This window comes from Hemiscyllium ocellatum, chromosome 35, assembly GCF_020745735.1.
Source record: "Hemiscyllium ocellatum isolate sHemOce1 chromosome 35, sHemOce1.pat.X.cur, whole genome shotgun sequence".
Lineage (NCBI taxonomy): Eukaryota > Metazoa > Chordata > Chondrichthyes > Orectolobiformes > Hemiscylliidae > Hemiscyllium > Hemiscyllium ocellatum.
Genome location: NC_083435.1, coordinates 11,214,216 through 11,240,194, shown reverse-complemented (window position 1 = coordinate 11,240,194; position 25,979 = coordinate 11,214,216). Strand labels below are relative to the sequence as shown.

Here is a 25,979-nt window from a genome sequence, read left to right as displayed (position 1 = left end):
AGTGAGCGCACTGCTCAGGAATCACCAAACTGTGATGGCTGCATTTGGAGTGTACAGTGCTGGTGAGAAAAACTTCCCTCCCGTCTCCGAAGCGGGGTGCTGCTGGTTAGTGACAAAAGTACAGAGGAGATCAAAAAGTAAGCATCCCAGATAGGAGTGGTGATTGGCATCTCCAATAAAATGAGTATAACCTGGCAGGGATCAGCATTTGCGCCTTTAATCCCACAACAAACCAGATTAAACAGTCAGGGCTGTTTGCTCCTAAAAAGAAGCAAATGTTGAGTGATGCCCTGAGAGAAGTCTTCAAGGCCACTCCATTTTATAAAAGATACAGGGTAGGGAGCGAGAGTCATCTTAACTGCTCCACAACCCCTCTACTTTTATCAGTTGAAGAATGTATTCTATGCTGAAGCATATTTCTTTGAATAGTTTGTTATTTGTGGGATGAGTGTCACGGGCTGCCAGCATTTGTTGCCCATATCACAGTGTCCTTGAACCTTCTTGAAGTGCTGCCATCTGCCTGATGCTGAAGCACTGTGCTGTTCAGTTGAACACCTAGTGCAGTGAATCAGAAATTAATCTATAATCAGAAATAACCAATGAATAGCATGCAATTGTCTCTTGGCCAAATAGCCTCCTGCTCCTTTTTTCTATGTTTTGGCTTACATTTCTTTGGAAATGAAGGGTATCTTGATGGAGTTGGGCAATGAAGGACTGGCGGAGGCTGATTACCCCTGGCAGTTCTGTGAAACTGCTGTTGTCCCTGCATTGGAGCACTTTGCAGCATCAGTGTGTCACTTGCCTTTGAACCCAAGGACCTCCTGATGTCCCATCCTGTGGCGGACATCTGTAAATCATCATTTCAATGATCACAAACACAATAATTAGTTTTATTAAACGTAGAGCATTCGTGAGAACTTAGTAGTCTATTTGCCTTTTGAAGCTGAGGTAATATTTGACTTTAGTTTCTGAAGCATAAGCTTGCTCTCCCACTTTTGGTCAAGTGCAGGTTCAAACTTAGCAAAGCTTCAGTGGTGTCCCTGTGCCGCAGTGACCCAGTGATATTTTGGGGAGGTTCCCATAATTGGGTGAGAATCCCATGAGATTTAATGGAATTGGCAGGTTAGGTGAGTGTTGCTCTTGAGTCTTTCACCTAATGAGAATGGGAAGAAATGCTGGAATTTCCATAATGAACTTTTGTGGTGCCTGGTCCCCTCCACATTTAGGGACAGGAATGGTTCTAGATGTGAGATGGAAAAACTGGAGCTTGAGAAATTAAGCGGCCTACAGTATGTAGTACCTAACTAAATGATTGGCATTCTTTCAAATGGCAGAACACTCGAGCCATCAGTTTGCTAGACTTGTGTCCATGGGTGGAGACTGTTGCAGATTTGTTTAACATTTGATTGATGTGCATTCCCATCTTTTTAATTTTCAGAACACCGAATTGAAGCTAGGCTCGGGCAATCGTAAAGCAGTGTGTGTGATGGTCTTTCTGCTCTTCATCACATTCACTTTTGGACCTGCCAGGTGAGAGAAAGTTTTTTGGTCTTCTTATCTCAGGAAGGATTTTCCAGCTATGAAGGGAGAACATCAAAGATTTGCCAGACTAAGTTTTAGGATAGCAGAACTGATATATGAAGAGAGACTGGATCAGTTAGGACTATATTCACTGGAGTTTGTGGGACTTTTTCAAGATGAGTTGGGTATAGTGCTCAGACTAAAAGAATCCAAGGGTATGGGGAAAAAGCAGGAACAGGATACTGAATTGGATGATCAGCCATGATTGTATTGAAGGGCAAAACAGTCTCGAAAGGCCGAATAGCCTACTTCTGCTACTGTTTTCTATGCTTCTGTGTCTCCTCATTGGAAAGAGGTGTTCTCGTTATGGTGCCACCTTTCTCAAGCTTACATTTCCCTTGGATTGATTTCTGATTTTAATAGTTGGGGATGGGGGCATTTCTTCCATTCTAAAAATCTCATCCTTCTTTTCAAATCCTGTCATGCCTTTGTTTCCTTTATAACTCTGTAAACTCTGCGCATTTACAGCCCTGCAGATCAAAGCAGCCTGTTTGATCCACACCCTCTCCACTATCTTTAATGTTCATTGCCTCCCTCACCAATCATGCAGAGTAGCAGCAATGTACCACCCACACAATGCGGACCTGTGGCAAGGCTCCTTTAACAGTGGCTGCCAAACCTTCAGCCTCTTTCACCTGGGAAGGCCAGGACAGCAGATTTGCCTGTACCTGTAAATTGTCCTTGAAGCCATGTACCACCTTCACTTGGAACAATATTGCCTTTTCTTCATTATTGTTGGGTTAGAATCCAAGAGCTCCCTTTGAAACAGCAATGGGGATGTACTTGCAGCACATGACTTCAAGGAAGCAGCTCATTGCTCTATCCAATTTTCTTTCGGGAAGGAAAGCTGCCACCTTACCCCTTTTGGCCTCCAAATGTCTCCAGACCCATAACAATGTGGTTAACTCTTAACTGCCCTGTGACATGACCTAGCAAACCAATTGTTTAGTGATAAGGGACGGGCAACAAATGCTGGTACTGCCAGTAATGTCCACATCCCATGAGAAAAATGAAGTAAGCTAAATAATATTAGGGATGGTCGCAGTTGAATCTTGCAGAGTTATCTACTCTAAACTTTAAACTCATGTGAAGTTACTGATTTCCCTCCCTTTGGTTAGAGATGGTTAAACAAGGACTGACTGGGATAATGGATTTCTTGTCCTAATTTGGGAAGGTGACTTGATTTGGTGGTAGAATGCTCGTTGGTCTCCCACTGACAAGCCCTACACGATTTGTTAAGCTGCTTCACTGGGGGAGAAGTTATTTCCTCATCGACATGTCACCCTATGTATTGAAAAATACCCCATAGGAATGCTGGTGAAGAAATGAAAAATGACCATCTTGTTTGCCTACCAGGATTTTGGTGGTTGCATGATTTCTACACACAGGTCCTTCTTGAATCCCTCCATGATGTCAACCCGTCCTGCCCACATTGTGGCTCAGGTCAGACAATGAGAGATGCCTCACAGTTTGTTTTGCCTTGCAAAGATTGTGCACTAGTCCTCCAATTTCCTGGGCTGTTCATGTGGTTTGTGATATGGGGATTAGGTACAGTGCCAGTTAAATGGGTGAAGATCAATGTGCACTTCAGTCAAGTGCTGAAGAGAGCCATCTCTTTCAGATAAATCCTTTTGTAATCTTCTTTCTGGCAACTGCTGCCGATTTTTGTTTTTTCATCCAGTTTTCCAAAAGGCTTGTGCGTAATTGTCAGTTCAGGCCTAATGCAGTCTGTGGTTTGTGTCAAAGAAGCAGCATGATGCAATGCATAGTTTCTGAGTTGAAGCACATCCCCTTCATGTCCCACTAGTTTGAGGCTCTTGTTGAAAGTAAACAGCTCCCAGAATAGTGATGGTAGTTTCTTGGCACCTTTCAAAGTGTTCCATAGCCAGTGAGAGCTTTCCCCATGAAGTGGAGTCATTTTTGCAATATGTACAAATGGCTACATAGACCAGCACTGAGAACATCTGACTCGATTTTGTGCTCCTGCACCTGGAGTGAATTTAAAACCCATGACCTGATGAATCAGAAGTGAAAATGCTACCAACTGATAGAAGGGCCAGCTGTGACATATTGGTCCATCTCTGCGTATCTCTTGGTTCAGAACTTCAAAAATGCTTTGGCTGTCCAAAGGGAACCCACTAAAGTCAAGGCTATTCAATCTCACGCTAACCCACCAGTAAAACATCAAGCATACTGATTCTGGCACTGCAGCCTGCAAACTCTGCCTGTGCTGCTTACAACTTCAGGGAAGCAGCCACCTCTGCACCATTTCTAAAAGTACCACAGTGCAAACTAATTCAGTCTCTTGGCCTGAAAGGCTAACCTTGACTTTAAAGGATCATCTGTTGATTGTCCAGCTGTCCTTTTCCATCCCATGCAACTCACCTCAAGGTTTGCTTTCCTGGTTTAAGTCCTGTCAGGTGGCTCTATGGAGATTAGCCACAGTGTGATTATAGATGTTCAGCCAACAGCAGTCACTCAGGGTCACAAAGGGTTAAGGCACTGTTTCACCGGGAGAGAAATTATTCCCTGTGAATATGTATATTGAAAAATGCACCGCAGGAGTGCTGGTGAAGAAATTAAAAATTACCATCTTGTTTGTTTTCCAAGATTTTGTTCGTTACATGACTCATGCACGCATGAATCCCTACATGATGTTACACTGTGCCTCAAGGCTAATCTCACAGTCCTGTAACCTTCCAAATTCAATGCAATCCTCCAATTTGACTGTCTCAATCTTGCATATCACCAGTTTTATTCACCCCTCAACAGTGGTGGCTGTACCTTCAGCTACCCCAGCTGTAAGCTCTGAAATTCCCTTCCTCCATCTCTCAGGATGTTTACTGCTCTCTCTTTTGGGATGGCTGCTACTTAGAAAAAAATTACAACTTTCAAATTTGCCCTCATATCTCTCTATGTGGCATAATGTCAGATTATGTTTTTTGAATTTTGCTCCTGTGGAGGCTTTGTACCACCATAAAGGTGAGGAAATTACATCTTGTTAAAGCAATAATGAAGCTGTTGACAAATTTATCTGAGAGTCTTCGACAAAGTTCAGCATGATCTGCGGGAAACCTCCATTGATGAAGAGCTTTCTCTTCATTCTAATCACTACATGCCATGTTTCAAATTATTACTATACTCTCCAAAAATGTTACTTTTTAATCAGTGAAGTGAATAACTTTGATGTTTTCGTTGCATTTCTGAACGTCTTGGATTATTGTTTTAGGCTGTTCCATTTTGGCCATTCTTGCAATGCATCAAGAAAGAATTTAAAAATGAAATGAATTTGTAATCACTTGCCCTGCGGCTGTAATGAAAGCAGGAACTTGAGCAGCTGCAAACCGACTGTAAACTGTGTCACACCTTTCCCACAAATTCTCATTTGGGTTTAGTGTGCATCAGTGGATGTCATACTATGTGTCAGAAAGTTGGAAGTCGCCCTTAATATTTGACCACAATGTTTTGACAGACTTTACAGAGCTGGGGGAATATTGCGTTGCTCAAAGAACTATCTTTCCTACACTCCTTTAATTTTAAAAATGGACTCAAGTGTACTGCACCTTTTATGACCAGTGAACTTTCTACTCACTTTCTGGCTGATTAAGTACTTTTGAAGAATAGTTACTGTGGGAATCACAGCCGCCATTTTGTGCGTGAAGCATCAAACAGAGGCCCTCTGCCCCCGCAACAGAGTGTGAAAGAAACTATTGTGAAAGAGAGCAATTTTCTCCACTGTCCTCAACAGCATTAATCCCTCAACTAACATCATGTCAACAAACAACAAATCAAATTTGTCAAACTAAAGCAAAGTACTGTCCTTTCTAGATGTCTAAAATAAAAACAAAGTGCGAGGTCTGACAGCAGCTGTGGGAAGAGTAAACACTAAAGTTTCAAGTTGATGAAATTAAGGAAGGCTGCAGAGGTGATAAATTTTATATTTGGAGAAATTGGCAGAACACCAAGTGGAGCAGGTGGTAAAGATGCCTCCGAGCAAAAGGCAAAGGCTTTACAACCGTGGCACCGATCTCTTTTCTCTCTGTTTTTCTCTCCCTCCCCCTCTTCCCTTCTCTCTCCCGCTTTCTCTCTCCCGCTTTCTCTCTCCCGCTTTCTCTCTCTGTCTCTCCCTCACATTTTTGCTCTTGCCCAAATGTCCTTGACAAATTAGTGCTGAGCCACCACCTTGAGTTGCTGCATTCCTAGGTTGCAGGCTCTTAAGTGGAATTTAAATTCAGAACCTTGTGATCTAGAGGTATGAGTACTACCCATGGAGCCACACCCATTCAACACTATAGAATATCTAATGGAGGAAGACAGCAAAATACTGACCCGTTTCAAAGTGATTTTTTAAACCGAAATTTGGAAGTGCTGAGCAGATCAGGAGTCTCGTGGAGAGTTAAAAGTTTCAGGTACTTAACTTTATTGTTTTGATTTTACAAAGCTGTTCTGAAAAGGGAGTACAGGCAGGGGAGGCTTTTTTGATCTGTGAAACGCTGCGCTACTTCTCCTGGTCCAATTAAAACAGACAAGCTGGAAGTCAGGGTAGAAGTGAGCCCTTATTGCTCATCACTTCGAATTGGGTATTAATCCGCTTCCTTCTCAGTGAAAATGTTCAGGTGGCTGGTGCTGTCAAATTGCTGCATTGCGTGTGTTTAATGATCACCTGTCTACGAGCTAGGTCTGATCTTTGCTTAGTGATATTTGTGGCTTTTGGATGAAATGGAGCTTTGCTTTATAATTGCAGGCCTCTGGTTTACTGACTAATTTTTGTATTCAGAATAAAAGGCCCACTTGCTGAGCATTCCACCCTCTAATTTTATAGAGTCTGCACGGTGTTATCATTAAACAACAAAAGGCTGTACAGATGTTGCAGTTACTGAGATCGAGCTTCTGCCCCTGTCACACTTGGTCAGCTTTAAACCAGTAATCATGCAGCTGCAGTTCATGGGTGGTGTTTCCTGGTTAATGAGTCTAACAATCTTTACAAGCAAATCCTCATGTTTAGCCAGGCCTGCACAGAATGTTGCAAAAAGGGAACAGCTCCATCCATAAAGTGCCTTCTACAAGGCAAAGGATTTACAGAAAGTTAGCTATTTTATGAATTATAGGCACATGCTAAGTAACACAGCAGCCAATTTCTTCACATGAAGCTCCCTCAGACAGCAGTATAATAGTGATCTCTTGATTTCCTCTCTTGCACCTTCCCTGACCCAAGTGCTATTGATTGAACAATAAATATCGTCCAATTGGGTTTAAATCAGCCTTGTTCTTCATACTAGTGACTGTAGAATCTTTTAAGTCTATTAAGGGAAGGCCACCTCTGATTAGTGTATCTCCTGAATAACCACAATCCCGACTGTAGCACTGACTCAGCAGCAATGGGAGCAATGGTCTGGAGTTTGTACTGACACTTCATGGAGCTGTTGAAGCAAGGTCTTAGATAAGAGACAACATTCAGTCTTCCACAGTTCAGATTTCTGATAGCTGTTTTCCACTCCTGTCTATCCCTTTCCCCCTTCCTCTTCTCATGCCAGTATAACAGAGAAGAAGCCAGATCTCTTCCAGAAGACAGAAGACAGCATGTACATCAAGAGGCACCTACTGGCTTTCAAAGAGGAGCCAGGTACAGAGAGCGAGACAGAGGAAGCGACAAAAGATTACGCTCAGAGGGAGAAATTCAGGTAATAATGCACTTCAAGAAAATAAAGGAGAGATTTTCTCTCTGCTTACAAAAATGCTTCCTCAAATTAAATAATGTCCCAGAATAACCCAAACTTGGTTTGTGTTTTGGAGGTACTATTGCAATCTGGTGCCTTGTACATCTTGACCTTGCAAAGGTGCACAAGTCTGTTCACCATCATCTTTAGCTATTTAGAGGAGTGACTTATTTAAATTGCCAATGAAAAGGCTTAATTTGGAATAAAAAATCTCCAGACTGTAATTAACAGTGGATGCAAGAAAAGGCAGATCATTGATTTTCAGATGTGTTACCCAAGAACAGATTCCTACCTCACATCATTGCCATTTCCAAGACCACCTTCAAACAATTTCACATAATTGCCCTGTCTCCATTCATCTACTGCTGAACCCCTCCTCCATGCCTTCATTACCTTTGAAAATTCTAACACACTCCTTGTTGGATTTTCATCTGTAAACTTAGCCAAGATTGTGATGTCCACGTCCTAGCTTGCATCATGTCCCCATTTTCCTGTTGATCCTGCCTCAGCCACTGACATTGGCTACGGATCAAGTAATGCCTTGACATCAAAATTCCTATCCTTGTTTTTCATTCCCTCCAAGGCCTCAAACCTCCACTTCTCTGCACTCTTCTCCAACCCCATAAGTCTTGGATAACTCAGCACTCCTCCAATTCCAATCTCTTAAGCATCCCTAATTTAAATCACTCTACTCTTGGTGGCTGTGACCTCAGCTTCAAGACTGCAACCTCTGGAATTCTCTTACTAAGCCCATCTCTCCTCCTTTAAGGCTTTGCTTCAAACTTAAATCTTTCACTAAGCTTTGTTTGTCTGTCCCAATAGCTCCTTATATTGCTATATTATAAAATTTATATTTTGTTTTAGAAAGCAAACTTTTCCTATATTTGTGGAATTTTATAAATACAAGCTGTTTTAGCTCTTTGTTTCATCTGAACTGGGCTACTTGTGAATTGTTGGCATGGCCAGCATTGTTGCCGATCCCTAATTTCCCTTGAACTGAATGGCTTGCTAGTCCATTTCAGAGGGTAGTCAATAGTCAACCACATTGCTGTGGCTCTGGAGTCTATAAGTCAGACTAGAAGGGAGGGCAGGTTTCTGTCCCTGGAGGAGATGAATGAACAAGGTAAGTTTTTTACAAAAATAGATGATAGGTTCACGGTCACCATTACCGAGACTAGCTTTGTGTTGGAAAATCTTGATTAATTGATTTAAATTCCACCAGATGCCATGCGCGGGACGTGAGGTTATACCCAGAACAAAAGTAATTTTCATTTTACAGCTGATTCATTTATTGTGTTTCCATGTTTCCAGCATTTTCTCTTTCAGTTACAAGTTTCTCCTTAATGTTCAACTACTAATGGAGGGGATAATTCACGTCTCTTTATTCTGCATGCTGTTTTGTTTGAGAATTAGGGGATGTTTTCAACACTGAGTCATGCAGTGCAACAGGAGGCTATTCAAACGTTTGTACATTTGCTGCATTTTGAAAGGGCTGTCCAGTTTTTTTTCCCCACTCCCCCTTTTTTTTTCATCCCTTCAAGCATTTATCCAGCTCCACTTTGAAAGTTGCCATTTCTTGCACTGCCCTTTAGGTCAATGCATTCCAGATTAAGGGAGTGATAATCAGCGTCTTGAACAGCTGCCATCCATGTGGTGTACATTCATCCACAGTGCTATGGAGGAGGAAATTCCAAGATGTTGACTCCATGAGGGTGGTGTGAGACATGAAGAGGAACCTGCAGAAGATGATATGCCCATGTGTCTCTTGCCCATCCTTCTAAGTGGTAGAAGTCATGGATACTGTTGAGGGAGCCTTGATGGTTTGTACTGCATCTTGTAGTTGACACACACACAGCCACTGTGCATCACTGCTGGAGGGAGTCAATGTTGGTAGTGAATGGAGCGCTGATCAAGTTGCATGGTTTCTCCTGGATTGTGTCAAGCTTTTTGTTTGTTGGAGCCAGACTCGTGGTACAAGAGCATTTTCCAGTGCACTCCAGCCTTATCCCCTGGAGATGAGGAGTTGGAGGTGAGCTACCTGCCAAGGAATTTCCAACCTATGACCTGCTCTAACGGTAAAGGTAAAGCCATCATAGTCCTATTGGATCATGGATTGCACCCTCATTGCAGAGAGATGACTGGTGGTGATTTTAGCTTTAGGGTTACCACATCACAGGAGAGTGGAAAGGTGAAAAGGAGGTTATTACATGGTAACCTCAGCTTGTGTGGGAACTGAACCCACAATTTTACCATCATTCTGCACTGCAAAGCAGCTGTCCAGCCAACTGCAATAATAATGTTCACGTGTTTATTCTAGTTACATTTCTGAACATTGATAGTGGAGGGTAATGGTAATGGCTATTGAATGTCATGGAGAGATAGAATCTAACTATCTTATAGAAGATGGTTATTGTCTGGCACTAATGCAGCTAATGTACTTATCATATGTCAGCCTGTACATTGTCCGGCAAGGGTCACTTCATTATCTGAACCGTCTTGAATGATCTTGTGTAATCTTCAGTGAACATGGATAGTAGTAGTAATAGGATAGGTCAGAGTCAGCATGGATTTATGAAGGGGAAATCATGCTTGACTAATCTTCTGGAATTGTTTGAGGATGTAACTCTGAAGATGGACAAGGGAGAGACCGTGGATGTAGTGTACCTGGATTTTCTGAAAGCCTTTGATAAAGTCCCACATAGGAGGTTCGTGAGCAAAATTAGGGCACATGGTATTGGGGTACTGACTTGAATTGAAAATTGGTTGGCTGACAGGAAACAAAGAGTAGTGATAAACGGCTCCATTTCGGAATGGCAGGCGGTGACCAGTGGGGTACCGCAGGGATCAGTGCTGGGACCACAGCTTTTTACAATATATATTAATGATTATAGAAGATGGTATTAATAGTAACATTAGCAAATTTGCTGATGATACAAAGCTGGGTGGAGGTGAAATGTGAGGAGGATGTTAGGAGATTACAGGGTGACCTGAGCAGGTTAGGTGAATGGACATGCACGGCAGATGCAGTTTAATGTGGATAAATGTATGGTTATCCACATTGGTGGCATGAACAGGAAGGCAGATTACTACCTAAATGGAGTCAAGTTAGTAAAGGGGCAGTGCAAAGAGATCTGGGTGTTCTTGTACACCATTCAATGAAGGCAAGCATGCAGGTACAGCAGGTAGTAAAGAAAGCTAATAGCATGCTGGCCTTCATAACAAGAGGGATTGAGTATAGAAGCAAAGAGGTTCTTCTGCAGCTGTACAGGGCCCTGGTGAAACTGCACCCGGAATATTGTGTGCTGTTCTGGTCTCCAAATGTGAGGAAAGACATTCTGGCTATTGATGGAGTGCAGCATAGGTTCACAAGGTCAATTCCTGGAATGGCGGGACTATCTTACGTTGAAAGATTGGAGCGACTGGGCTTGTATATCCTTGAGTTTAGAAGATTGAGAGGGAATCTGACGTATAAGATTATTAAAGGATTGGACACTCTGGAGGCAGGAAACATGTTTCCGCTGATGGGTGAGTCCCAAACCAGAGGACACAGATTAAAAATAAGGGGTAGGCCATTTATGACAGAGACGAGGAGAAGCTTCTTCACCCAGAGAGTGGTGACTGTGTGGAATGCTCGGCCCCAGAAAGCAGTGGAGGCCCAGTCTCTGGATTCGTTTAAGCAACAGTTGGATAGAGCTCTCGAGGATAGTGGAATCAAGGGTTATTGAGATAAGGCAGGAACAGGATAGTGATTTGAGGATGATCAGCCATGATCATAACGAATGGTGGTGCAGGCTCAAAGGGCAGAATGGCCTTCTCCTGCACCTATTGTCTTTTGTCTATTTCTGAGCTGATGTAGGAGGAAAGGTCATTTGATGCAGCTGAGAATGGTTTGATCTGGGCTCGACATGAGTTATTCCTGCAGAGGGACCCAAGAACTATGAAATTGGTTTCCAACACACTCAACATAGTTATGAACATAGAACAATACAGTGCAGAACAGGCCCTTCAGCCCTCGATGTTGCACTGACCTGTGAACTAATCTAAGCTCGTTCCCCCTACGCAAATCCATCATTCGTATGCTTATCCAAGGACTGTATAAATGCTCCTAATGTGGCTAAGTTAACATCATTGGAAGGCAGGGCATTCCATGCCCTTACCATTCTCTGATAAAATAACCTATCTCTAACATCTTTCTTAAATCTGTCATCCCTCAATTTGCAGCTATGCCCCCTTGTACAAGCCGACATCATCATCCTAGGAAAAAGACTCTTACTGTCCACCCTATCTAATCCTCTGATCATCTTGTATGTCTCCATTAAATCCCCTCTTAGCTTTCTTCTCTCCAGTGAGAACAGACTCAAGTCCCTCAGCCTTTCCTCAAAACTGTCCCTTCAGACCAGGCAACATCCTGGTAAATCTCCTCTACACCTTTTCCAATGCTTCCACATCTTGCCTGTAATGGGGAGACCAGAATTTTACACGATACTCCAAGTGAGGCCTCACTAGCACTTTGTACAGTTGCAGCATGACATCACAGCTCTAGAACTCAATCACTCTACCAATAAAACCTAACACACCGTATGCCTTCCCGTGGCAACTTTGAGGGATCTATGTACATGGACTGCAAGGTCCCTCTACACATCCAAACTACCAAGAATCTTTCCATTGACCCAGTATTTTGCCTTGCTGTTGTACTTCCCAAAGTGAATCACCTCACATTTATCTACATTGAACTCCATTTGCCACCTCTCAGCCCAATTCTGAGTTTATCCAAGACCCCGGCAATCTGCAACATTCTTCCACACTGTCCACCATTCCAACAACTTTAGTGTCATCTGCAAATTTACAAACTCACCTGCCTATGCCTGCGTCCAAGTCATGTATAAAAATGACAAACCACAGTGGTCTCAAAACAGATCCTTGTGGCACACCACTAGTAACCGGACTCCAGATTGAATATTTTCCATCAATTAACACTTGCTGTCTTACAGAAAGCCATTTCTAAGACAAAACTGTTAAATCACCCTTAATCCCATGCCTCCACATTTTCTCCAAAAGCCTATCATGTGGAACTTTCTCAAAGGCTTTACTGAAGTCCATGTACACCCATGTCAACTGCCGTACCCTCGTCCACATACTTGGTCACCTTCTCAAAAAACTCAGAGGTTTGTGAAACAAGATCTGCCCTTGACGAAACCATGTTGACTATCTGCAATGAACTTATTGTTTGCGAGATGATTATGAATCATATGTCTTCTCATACTTCGAAAACTTTTCCTACAACAGACTCACTGGTCTATAATTACCAGGTTATCTCTACTGCCTTTCTTGAAGGGTGCAACATTTGCAATCCTCCCATCCTCTGGTACTAAACCTGTCAACAATGACGACTCAAAGATCAAAGCCAAAGGCTCCGCCATCTCCTGTCTAGCTTCCCAGAGAATCCTCTGATAAATCCCATCCAAGGCCCAGGGGACTTACCTACTTTCGCATCTTCTACAATTGATAACACCACATCCTTATTAACCTCAATTCTTTCTAGTCTAATAGCCCGTACCTCAATCGTCCTGTCTACTATATTCTCCTTTTCCTGAGTGAAAACAGATGAGAAATATTCATTTAGCACCTCTCCAATCTCCACAGGGTCCACACACAATTTCCCACTTTCTATCTTTGACTGGCCCTATTCCTACCCTAATCATCCTTTTATTCCTCACATACCTATCGAAAGCTTCAGGGTTCTCCTTTATTCTACCTGCTGAAGACTGCTCATGTCCCTCTTTGCTGTTCTTAACTCTATCTGTAAATCTTTCCTAGCTAATCTATAACTCTTCATCGCCTTATCTGAACCATTTCATCTCAATGTCACATAAGCCTCCTCCTCCTTCCGCTTAACAAGAGATACAATTTCTTTAGTAAATGTTACCTTATCATTTCCTCCCTGCCTGACAGGGACATACCTACCCAAGGCACGCAATACCTGTTCCTTAAACCAGCTCCACATTTTGATTGTCCCCATTCCCTGCATTTTGCTAGCCCATTCTATGCCTCCTAAGCCTTGCCTAATTGCATTATAATTACCCTTTCCCCATCTATAACTCTTGCCCTGTGGCATGTACCTATTCCTTTTCATTGCTAAACGTAACCGAATTATGGTCACTCTATCCAAAGTGTTCACCTACTGCTAAATCAAACACCTGGCCTGGTTCATTACCAAGTCAGATCCAGTGTGGCCTACCCTCTTGTCAGTCCTTTGACATACCTTGTCAGGAAACCCTCCTGCACATATTGGACAAAAACTGATCCATCCAACGGATTAGAGTTATAGCATTTCAAGTCAATGTTGTGGAGGTTAAAGTCCCCCTAATGATCACCCTGTTTCTTTCACTCCTACCCAGAATTGTTTTACCAGTCCTCTCCTACACATCCCTGGAACTTTGCGGAAGCCTATTTTTAAAAAACTCCCAGCAATGTGACCTCTCCTGTCCTGTTTCTAACCTCAGCCCATTCCCACCTCAGTCAACAAGTCCTCGTCAAAAGTTCTTTCAACCACCATTATACTGCCCTTGACTAACAAAGCCACACCTCCCCCTCTTTTACCACTTTTCCTGATCTTAATGAAGATCTAAACCCAGGAACCTGCATCCATTCCTGACCCTACTCTATCCAAGTCTCTGAAATGGCCACATCATCAACCTATACATGCTGCAAGCTCACCTCCCTTTTTTTCAGATACTGCTGGCATTAAACTACACACACTTCAAACCAGCACACTCCTATGACCGTGAAATCCTGTCTGTGTCCTCCCTACTCTCCTCCTCCTGTACACTGGAACTACACCAGTTATAGTTGTGACTCCAACCAGTGAAGAGCTTTCCCACTAGGTAAAAACAAAGACTGCAGATGCTGGAAACCAGATTCTAGATTAGAATGGTGCTGGAAAAGCACAGCAGTTCAGGCAGCATCCAAGGAACAGGAAAATTGACGTTTCAGGCAAAAGCCCTTCATCAGGAATGGAGGCAGAGTGCCTGCAGAGTGGAGAGATAAATGGGAGGCTATCCCTACTGCGAATCCTAGGGCTTTTGCTCGAAACGTCGATTTTCCTGCTCCTCGGATGCTGCCTGAACTGCTGTGCTTTTCCAGCACCACTCTAATCTAGAAGAGCTTTCCCACATCTACTTCAATGTTGCTGGTTCTGTTAGCTCAGTCAAATTCTGTTACTCTCATCTCACACAATTTTCTATAATTGGGCTAATGCTATCATGAGGTCAGGAACTCGGTGACACTGGTGGAATCTAAGTTGAACATTGGTCAGAAAATTTCTGTACAAGTGCTTTTGATAACACCATCAATGAGCATTTCTGTCATGCTGATGGTTATGGGTAGACTGGTGGTAATTGGCCAAATGTGACCTGTCCTCCTCGTTGACGGGCTGAACCTGGGCAAATTTCCACAATGCTAGTTTAGTACCATGGTGGGTTGGTTTGGGAAATGATAAAATTACAAAATATGAAAGCTCTATGTTTCCTTTACATCTTTGATAAGATTCATGAGCAACAAGTTTATGAACCAAAGATGACATGTATCCAGAATCAAAAACCTGCATTACTGATGGGCAAGATAAAAAAAAATGTTTTCACGAAGCAGGAAGGAGCAAGTGTTGCTTCAGGAGTTTAACAGAGCTATCTCTCTGGGCTTCTGGTAGCTGATTCAGACAGACCGATCTTGCTCTGGAAGTCTGCTAGATCGATGGGTTGTCTCCAGGTGACTGGAGGGTGAGCACTCAATTAAAACTGTATTCTCAATACAAGACAGTTCACTTCACTGGCTCCAAGTTATGGATGTTGAGGAGAAAGATTTGCATTGTGGAGACAATCACGCAAAAAGAGTTTAATAAAGATTTGAAACTGAACTGACCAGGAATGGAAGATCACTGTCGGCTAATTCAAGATATCGCATGTTTAAGATCAGAATGGCTGGGATGTGTCCGCTGGGTTGGAATTAAAGAGAATAAGGGGAAGCTGAAACATTCTGGGTGTTGATTGACCCAGTCACTTACTATGGATTATAGACCTCTCCTCAGTTTTGATAATTTTTATAGGGTTTACAATCTAGTATTGACGCTGAAACTGGAGGCTACCCTCGTCAGGCTGCACATGTTGTACTACCTTGGGTTCTTGCAGGAAACACCCAGGAGGCAAACCCATTTAATCCCTCTTCACTGTGGGCTGGAGAAGAGGAGCTGTGAACCACTCCACTGGATGTCAGGAAGAATGTAACAAAAGCTTTAATAAGTGGTGTAAGGAATGTGACTGATGGCATTCACTAGGAAAGGAAGATGAAAATACAGGTTTGTGATTCAGCAGCTGACGTGTACACACAGATCAGCAGTAAGTTGGGCTACAGCCAGGCTGAGGCATGTATCCTGCATTCATTTAAACCAGAGTCAAAAAGTGTGGTGCTGGAAAAGCACAGCTGGTCAGGCAGCATCCAAGGAGCAGGAGAGCCGACGTTTCAAGCATAAGCCCTTCAGCAAGGGCTCTCCTGCTCCTCGGATGCTGCCTGACCTCCTGTGTTTTTCCAGCATCATACTTTTTGACTCTGATATCCAGTATCTGCAGTCCTCAGTTTCTCCCAATTCATTTAAACCAGTGAATGAAACAGCACTAAAGATGAGAAAGGTGGATTAGATTGAATGGACTTGAATGTCCCTCCCTGATTGTTTCTTTTACAGTGCGACCTCCATATCCACAGGCCCGGTTACCACGGTTTCACTTGCCCGTGGTTTATTGTGGCCCGAACATATAAAAGGGAACATTCCAGAAGCAGGGACCAGGAATCTGCTGGGGTGCTGTGTTATTTATTTGAATGAATGGGTTTGCACCTATCCGTGATAGGTCAGGAATGTATCCCCTGTGGGTTTGGGGGGGGTCTACTGTAATTACCCTTCTGACTGACTGCACCAAATCCTATTCATTGATCAGCTTCAGTGCTTGCTGACCTACATTGGTAATGCCTTGGTTCTACAATTCTTATCCATCCTTTCAAATCCCTTGGTGGATTCTCCCATCCCTGTCACTCTAAATGCCTGCAGTCTTGCCGCCCTACACTATTTGCAGCCCTCCCATTCTGGCTGCCTAATTTGTTTAATTTTAATTGCTGTGCCATCAGTAGGCCATGCCGTCAACTGCCCGTGTCCTGAGGCTTGGAATCTCCAGCCTAAACCTTTGCATCTCATTGCTCCGAAAAGATGTTTCTCAAAATGTTTCGCCAAGCTTTTGAAAGGAAAAAGGTGTTGACAAATATTCAAGGCAATGTTTGAATACAAACCTAGCCTGTGTGCGGAGTTGGGAAATACTTTCAACTGCAGGCTGTGTAAATTGCAGCTTGAGTAAAAAATTGGCATAAGGTTAAACAGTTACTAAAAACAGTTATCCTGAACCTGGTCATTGGTAATGTATGTCCTTTTCTCCATGGTCAAATTGGTGTTCCAACCTTGAAGAGTTAAATCTGATTTGCTGTGTAAGTATACATGTTAATCTTCAGCAAATCTCCCAGCCGCTGCCAATTTGCTCCAGGGTTGCACATTTATACTTTATAGTTAGTCTGGTTTCCAAGGCAGCACTGAATAAACAGGTAGATTGCCTTCTGACCTTATCTCCCACCCACAGATTGTTAGTGCTGATATTGGCGCCAGAAAATTCCTTCCGTTGCTCCTTGTTGTTCCTAATAATCCTAATCTTGAACTTGCTTTGCTGATTGTTTATTTCTTTCGTGCTGTCTTCAACAATTCTTCAGTTAGCAGGGAAGGACAGATATCCCCTATTTGAATCTCCCAGTTTTTTGTTTATTTTTGGATTCTTGTAGTTCATATGCAGCCAGATTCTCCGTCAAAGCCCAAATTCTGAAATCAAACCTGCCCCAATCCTCCCAGCGAGACCAGTATCAGCATAAGAAAATGGGCAGGAGTAGGCCAATATGGCCCACTTGAACCTCCTTTGCCATTCTAATTTTCTACCTTAGCTCCGCTATCACAGCCCTGCCCCACATCCCTCAATTCCAATTATGGCCCAGAACCCATCGATTTCCGTCTTGAGTGTATATTCTGGTGTTGAGAAGTCCAAAGAATCACAGCCTTCTAATTAACATTTTATTCTGATACTGTGCCCCTAACTTTCAACTCTGCAGCCAGGCTGAGTGACCTCAGCTTCTGCTATCCAAAACATGAAGTCATTACAGTGTCGAAGGAGGCCATTCAGTCCATGCTAGCATTAGAGCAATCCAGTCAGTCCCATTCCTGAGTCTGTTCTCAGAGCCATACAGGTTTGTTTCTTTAAGTACTCATCTGATTTTGCTTTTAACCTTTACACATCTCTCTTTCTCCTGCCCTAGTAGGCTGAATTTGCAGGTCAGCTGCACTTGCTATTTAATAAAGTTTTACCTCAGAATCTCCCTGAAATGTACAAAATCTTCAGTCAGAGTGCCCTCATTCTTGTACAATCAGCCATTGGGAGCAGCTTTATTTTGTCTACCTTAATTAACCCTGTCATAATCCTGTAATCTCTGTAATCAATATCAAATGTCCTGTCAACTTCATTACCTTCAAGGAGAACAACCCCAGCTTCTCCAATTAAACCTTGGACTGCAGTTAAAATTCTTCATCCCTGGTAAACCTCCTCTGTTCCCTGTCAAGCACCCTTGACACCCATGTGCCTCTGAGTTTTTAGTTTTTATATCAGGTATCTTTTGCGGAGACTGGAAGCAGGATCTGCATCAAGCCTTACTCCCTCCTTTGATGTGGCTTTGCACCTTCTAATTTGATATCAATCAGTTGTCCCAAAACAGCAATAACTCCCATCTAGTAGAGTGCACACTCTGTGAAAACCGAGATGGACAAGAATGTGGAGCGAGAGCGGAGATTGGCTGTTTGGGGTGGAAGGGTGCAATTAGAATGTTTTAGTTAAGAATGGCTCCGCAGTGTCTTCAAGGTGGAGATGTCTCATGTGGAAATAACGGAAGAGAGTTAAGTGGCTGGAAGTCAGCTAGAAAGAAGGAGGAATGCATTAGCAGTTCCGAGCCAGGGAATTGGCGAATTGGTGGAGAAAGATTTTATTTCCTCCATTCTGAACTGAGTTTGATTGATAGCTGAAAGGGCTGTACATTAACCCACTGCCCTACATGTAAAGAAGGAACAACTCATTCCAAGTTTGACGTCTGGTTTACTGCTAGCTGGATTTCAATGAAGGGAAAGAACAGAAGTAAGCTTTCAGATTTTGAGATGTAGGAATCCGTTCAATGTTTAGTGTGACAAAATCTCGCCATAATTTTGGCTTCAAAGAAACAAAGCAGAGTGGTGTATTTAAAAGGAGAATATATTCATTTTAAATACTGCACGTTTGCAAGCTTTTGAGGAAAGAACGATGCTTGGTTTTGCATAATGCACTGGGTTCTTAGATTTCTTATGTTCACTCGTTACCAAACCGAGAGGACCAAGCCCCTGTGGAATACTCCCATCGTTAACAGTAATTAGTGTATATTATTGCATAGGAGAAAGTGAGGACTGCAGATGTTGGAGATCAGAGTCGAGAGTGTGGTGCTGGAAAAGCACAACAGGTTGGGCAGCATCCGAGGAGCAAGAAAATCAATGTTTCGGGCATAACCCCTTCATCAGGAATCGCAGAATCGACATTTTGGGCATAAGCCCTTCCTCATGAAGGGCTTATGCCAGAAACGTTGATTCTTCTGCTCCTCTGATGTTGCCTGACCTCCTGTGCTTTTCCAGCACCACACTCTATATTATTGCGTAGCATTGTTGCCTATAAATTATTCTTTATTGGGGCATGAATATCACTGGCTAGGCCAGTATTTGTTGACGATCCTCAATTGCCCTCAGAAGGGCGGTGCACCTCCAATTGAACATCTTTCAAGCGGATACAATGGAGCGACTTACTGACCTTTTGAGAGTGGTTCACAGTCGACTGGTTCTGAGTCACATGTAGGCCAGAGCAGTTAAAGATGGCAGATTTCCTTTCCTAAAGGACACTTGTGAACCAGCTGGGTTTTTATAACAATCACTGTTAGACTTGAGTCTTTTAAATTTACATTTTATTTGCAAATGATGGCATAAAATTACTCGGGTATATTGATAGGCTAAGTGAATGGGCAGAAGTGTGGCAGGTGGAGTTCAGTGGAGGAAAGTGTAACGTTATTCATTTTGGATTGAGAAAGGATAGATTAGGTGCTTTCTATATGGTATGAAATTACATGCAGCGAATGTCCAAAGAGACTTACAGGTTCAGGTGCATAATCTTTAAGATATGACAAACACTTGCAGAAATCAGGAAAGCTATTGGAAAGCTGCCCTTTATAGAGAAAGAGTCATGCAGAATAAACACACCCTTCAGTCCATCCAGTCCATGCTGACCATAATCCCAAACTGAAGTAGTCCCACTTGCCTGTGCTTCGTCCAAATCCCTCCAAACCTTTCCTATTTATGTACTTATACAAATGTCTTTTAAACATTGAAATTGTACCTGCATCCACCACTTCCACACACTAACCACTCTGTGTATTTAAGAAAAGTTGCCCCTCATGTCCTTTTAAAATCCTTCTTTCAAAAATAGTGCCACACCATGTCTTGAAATGTCCCACCCAAGGGAAAAGACACCTGCCATTCACCTTATCCATGCCCCTCATGATTTTACAAACCTCTGTAAGGTTATCCCTCAACCTCCTATGTTCCAGTGAGAAAAGCCCCAGCTTATCCAGCCTGTCCTTATAACTCGACAACATTCTGGTAACTCTCTTCTCAACCCTCTCCAGCTTAATAATATCCTTCTTAGAATAGTGTGACTAGAACTGGACACAGTCCTCCAAAACAGGCCTCCCCAAATCCTGTGCAACCTCAACATAATGTCCCAACTCCCCACTCAAAGGTCTGAGCAGCGAAACCACCTTAACCACCTTTATCTACATGTGACGCAAATTTGAAAGGATTTTGTACTTGAACTCCTAGTTCTCTCTGTTCTACCCATGGCCATATCATCAATTGTGTAAGTCCTGCCCTTGCTTGTTTTACCAAACTGCAATACCTCAACATTTATCTTAATTAAATTCCATCTGCCACTCTCAGCCCAATGACCCAATTGATCAAGATCCCTTTGCAATAGCATTCTTCACTGTCCACTATACCACCATTTTTGGTGTCATCCACAAACTTACTGACCATGCTTCTTCCATTCTCATCTAAGGCAAAAGTGAGGACTGCAGATGCTGGAAACCAGAGAGTGGTGTTGAAAACGCACAGCAGGTCAGGCAGCATCCGAGGAGCAGGAAAATCGATGTTTTGGGCAAAAGCTCTTCATCAGGATTCCTGCTGTGCTTTTCCAGCACCACTAATCTAAAATCCACTCTCATCTAAGTCATTTATATAAATGACAAACAAAAGTAGACTCCGTACTGATCTCTGTGGAACACTACTGGTCAAAGCTCTTCAGTCTGAATATCAACTGTCCACCATCAGTCTGTCTCCTGCCATTCAGCCACTTTCGTATCTAATTGGTAAGCTCATCCTGATTCCCACGTAATCTAACTTTACTAATTAGTTTACCATGTGGAACCTTGTCAAAGGCTTTACTAAAGTCTAAATAAACAAAATCTACCATTCTGCTCTCATCAATATTTTTGGTTGCATCCTCAAAAAAAAGATCAAATTTGAGAGATACAATTTCTCTCACAAAACCATGCTGAGTATCCTTAATCATACCTCGCCTCTTCAAGTACATATAAATCCTATTTTTCAGAATCACCTTCGGCAACGTACCCACCACCGAAGTCAGGCTCTCAGGACTATGGTTCCCAGGCTTCTCTTTCCAGCCCTTCTTAAATGAAGGCACAACATATTAGCCACCTTCAGTCATCCGACACCTCCCCTGTGGTTATAGATATTTCTGATCGGGGCCCTGCAATTTCCTCTTGATTTCCCCCAACATTGAGGTATACTTGATCAGGTCCCAGAGATTTATCTACGTTTAGTTTTCTAAGACCTCCAGCACTTGCTCTTCTGATTATGAATTGTTTTGAAAATATCAATATTTATTTCCCTTTCTCCACTATAAAAACGGAAGCAAAATATTCATTAATATCTCTCCCAACTCCAGTGGTTCAACACAAAGATGACTTGGTTGATCTTTAAGACATCCTACTCTTGTAGAAGCTCTCTGGATTATCCTTCACCTTATCTTCCAAGATTACCTCGTATCCCCTCTTTGCTTTCCTGATTTCCCTCTTAAATATGCCCCACACTCTTTATCCTCTGTAGAAAATAAATGCAAGTATAGGTTATTGGGAATTTTAAGCCTTCTCCAACATTCAGTATGATGATAACTGATCATTCAAGTCCACACCCTGTAACTGCTTTCTTCGATGCTGTTTGAACCCTTTCACCCTGAGAACCATGTCTGACTCCTCTTTGAAGATATTCAATATTTTAGCCTCAACTGCTTTCTGTGGCAAAGAATCCCACAGGCTCACCACTCTCTGCGTGAAAACATTTCTTCTTGTCTCAGTCTTAAATGGTCTACCCTGTCTTCTCTGTGTCTCCTGGTTCTAGACTACTCAGTCATTGGGAACATCTTTCCTGCATTTACCCTCTGTGGTCCTCATAGAATTTTCTAGGTATTCTGATATTTCCTCCCCCCTCACGCTTCTAAATTCCAATGAATATAATCTTAATCGATACAGTCATTCTTTGTACATCAGTCTTGCCAAGCTAGACAAGTCTTTATTGGGCATTGAAATGCTCTTCCAGCCAATATCACCTCCATCCCGTGGTGAATAAAATCTTTATTAACCTATTTAAGATTGGGGTAAGATATTTCTTTCTGAATATTCTCTCACATATTTCCTTGACTGTATGCATTGACATGGTCTTGTTTCCTTATCCTCCCATCAGAGAGTGCACATACATTATATCCTCAGTGTTTAAATACCACTCCGATGACTTGAATCACAGCTATTGAACATTGTTTTCAATGTACTGAACCACAGTTGGCTTCATAGTAAGTTATCAATTAGGAGGCAGGATGGCATGAACTAGAGTTGCATTGCTGGACTATTGATTGAGAGGCAATGTGACTCTACTTTTCATGATTTCGAAAGAAATGTGATACAGTGTATTGAGAAAATTATTCCTGTGCAGGACGTCGTGACACAAAGATGTACCTTTTTACGTCTTGTTTCCTTATCCTCCCATCAGGTCTTTCAGGAAGTAAGTTAGGAATATTTTTCCCTACACTGAGAGGATTTATAGACCTGTAGATTTTCTTCCTTCTCTCTTGCAAGAAATAATGCTTGCAATAATTAGTCATTTTAAATCTGAAAACCGATCCTTTCCAGTGATTATAAAGGGGCATAGAACCTAATCAAGCAGGTGAAGTGAGGTCACTGAGCTGCAATCACACTAAATGGTGGAATAGATTGAATGGGCTGAATGATCTCATCCAGTTTCTAATTGGGGGCAGATATTGGAAATTGGTGGTACTTTAAATGTCAGCTCGTCTAGTGTAAACTTGCTGCCAATTTTACTTGCAGGAGTATTGCTCCATTAGATTTCCTAAGCAAACAAATTCCTGAAACATTAAAAGCGATACATGTGTGGCCCAAAGTCCATACAGAACATTGATCCTTATCTGGCTCACCGTGAATGCTGTGTAGTGTGATTACAGTTGTTATGGAAATCCTGTCTATTGTACAGCCTGTGCTTGTAGTCAAAGTAGGCTAAGCTGTTGGTACAAAAACATTCCCTTCTGCCCAATGGAGTAAACCTATTTACAAAGTAAGAATTAGCCACCCAGTGAGCTAGCATGTCTGGAATTTGTGGTTGCTGCTGCGGGTTTGAGGGCACTCAGCAGGCTGATTATTATTGGTTGCTGTGCGCCCTTCACTATCTCGGCATCATCTGCTACAATAGCAGCTCTGGATGCAGGCAGGCAAAACACAGAGAGGCCTTCCTTACCCTGCTCCTCTGCCAGTTTGTTTCTTGCTCTCTTGGAGACCTGCAAGCCCCCTCAGATAAGAGTTACACACTTCATTTATTTCCTGATCCCATTGCATGACAAATAAAAGTCTACTGAGCAAGATTTCTTTTGTGTAAAGATGCAAGAAACGAAATGAGAGTTGTGTGCGCGGAATCGAAACTCCCAAGTCCGTTAAATTAACCTCCTATTTCCAGGCAATGTTTATTAAAGTACTTTTTTATTATGGTGGAAATTACAGTTGACAGCTTGTGGTTTTCAGCTTTTATTTGTATTGCTTGAAATTTATAACTATGTACTCATAATTTGTTCATTCCTTCGTAATGGAGGGGAAGGGCAGTTATACGTGCCATCAAATCTATCTTCTCATTAAAGCTAAGAGTAGTGCTGAGAAGGATTTAAACTGAATACTCCAATTGATTTTGGGAGATTCCTGAGCAGAGAAAGCAGTTGAAGTTGATGCCCCTTGGAGTTCAAAAGACTTGCACTGATGTAGCACTTTTCATGACCACCAGATGTCTCAAAGTGCCGCCATGCAGCGCAGTGTTTGATAGATTGTTGCCATTATTCTGTAGGAAACAAATTGGGCAGGGTGTTGCCTTGGAGATTGCTGCAGTGAGCAGTTACCCCAAAGTTTTTGTTGAACTTGCCAACCAACCAGCACCCAGTTGTCATGGTGTATGTTGTTGTTCTCTTTTAGAATTAGAATCACTACAGTGTGGAAACAGGCCCTTCGGCCCAACAAGTCTACATTGACCCTCCGATGAGTAATCCATCCAGACCCATTCCCCCACCCTATATTTGCCCCTGACTAATGCACCTAACCTACAAGTCGCTGAACACTATGGGCAATTTAAACATGGCCAATTCATCTAACCTGCACATCTTTGGATTATGGGGGGAAACCAGAACACCGAAGGAAACTCACGCAGGCACAGGGCGCATGTGCAAACTCTACACAGCCAGTTGCCCGAGGCTGGAATTGACCCCGGGTCCCTGGCGCTGTGAGGCAGCAGTGTTATCCACTGAGCCACCATGCTGCCTCTGTTTGTAATTGGTATTCTTGTATCTGTGCTGATGAGTACAAATAAGCTTTGACAGCATGTCCCACTTTTTCAGCAATGCAACAATGCACTGCGAGAAAGTCTGCAATCACCCATTAATGAGAGACAAAAAAAAGCAGATGCTGGAATCCAAAGTAGACCAGCAGGCAGCAGCAAACCAGGCAGCATCAGGAGGTGGAGAAGTCTACATTTCGGGTGTAAAGAAGAGTTATACCCAAAACGTCAACTTCTCCACCTCGGGTGATCACCCATTAATGAGCATGAACTATTCCCCACTTATCTCCTGTGTTTCGTACACACTGCCCTATCTCTCACTAATTGGACTTACCTGCCCTTAGTCATAGATACGTAGCCGTTTTGTTCATGAGCTGAAAATGTGCTTTGTGCATGATCCAAACTTTGGAAGATGACATCTATAATTGTATAACTGGCTGGGTGTTTATCCACAATTGTAGTCTTGAGGGAATGCTGCACTGTCAGAAGTGCCATATCTTGAATGAGATGAGGTTTCATCTGTGCGATCAGGTGGACAGTATAAAATCCAGTGCCACTTTTGCAGAAGATCAGGGGCATTACAATAGTGTGGTTGCCAATATGTTTCCTAATTTAACATTTTGAAAACAGTCTGGTCACAATTGGATTACTATTGTACAAGCAGGTACGAGGCTTAGAACAGTGACTGCATTTTAAATGTGCCTCATTGTCCATGAGGTGATCTGGGAAAGATATGGGGAGGACCTGTCCAGAGTTGATTGGAAGAGGAATTTAGGTGAAAATGAGGACTGCAGATGTTGGAGATTAGAGTCAAGAGTATGATGCTAGAAAAGCACAGCAGGTCCGGCAGCATCTGAGGAGCAGGAGAATCGACATTTCAGGCAAAGCCCTTCATCAGTAATGAGACTGTGAGCTGAGGGGATGGTGAGGTAAATGGGATGGGGGAGGGAGTGGGGCTGGTGGGAAGGTAGCTAAGAGTGTGATAGGTAGTTGGAGATGGGTAATGATGATAGGGTGGAGCGAAAAGGCGGGAAGGAAGATGGACAGGTAGGACAGGTCATGAGGGCGGTGCCGAGTTGAAAGGTTGGAACTGGGATAAGATGGGGGTTGGGAATATGAGGAAACTGGTGAGATCCACTTTGTTGCTGTGGGGTTAGAGGGTCCTGAGGCAGAAGATGAGTGTTCTTCCTCCAAGCGGCGGGTGGTGAGAGAGTGGTGATGGAGGAGTCCCAGGACCTGCATGTCCTTGGCGAAGTGGGAGGGGGAGTTGAAGTGTTCTGCCACAGGGCAGTGAGGTTGGTTGTTGCGGGTGTCCTGGAGATTTCTCTGAAACGCTCTGCAATTAGGCATCCTATCTCCCCTGTGTAGAGGAGACCACATCAGGAGCAACAGCTACAGTAAGTGATGTGTGTGGAAGTGCATGTAAAACTCTGGATGTGGTAGGCTTCTTTGGGGCCTTTGACAGAGGTGAGGGGTGGGAGATGTGAATCTCACTAGGAACTGGTAGAAAAATAATAGGAGGGATTTCTGAGGGTAATTCGGGATGCACACAAAAACTCATTCCAAGGAAGAAGAAACAAACTCAGGGA

General features: G+C 42.9%; 1 protein-coding gene across 1 annotated transcript in view; it reads left to right on the top strand.

Annotated features, from left to right (window-relative positions):
- Window positions 1-25,979, top strand: part of atf6b (activating transcription factor 6 beta) — a 93,317-nt gene that overhangs the window by 47,808 nt on the left and 19,530 nt on the right. The window contains exons 9-10 of the mRNA XM_060850387.1: window positions 1,439-1,530; window positions 7,116-7,262. Coding sequence (XP_060706370.1) covers window positions 1,439-1,530; window positions 7,116-7,262 — 239 coding nt within the window. The remainder of the gene's footprint in view (window positions 1-1,438; window positions 1,531-7,115; window positions 7,263-25,979) is intronic.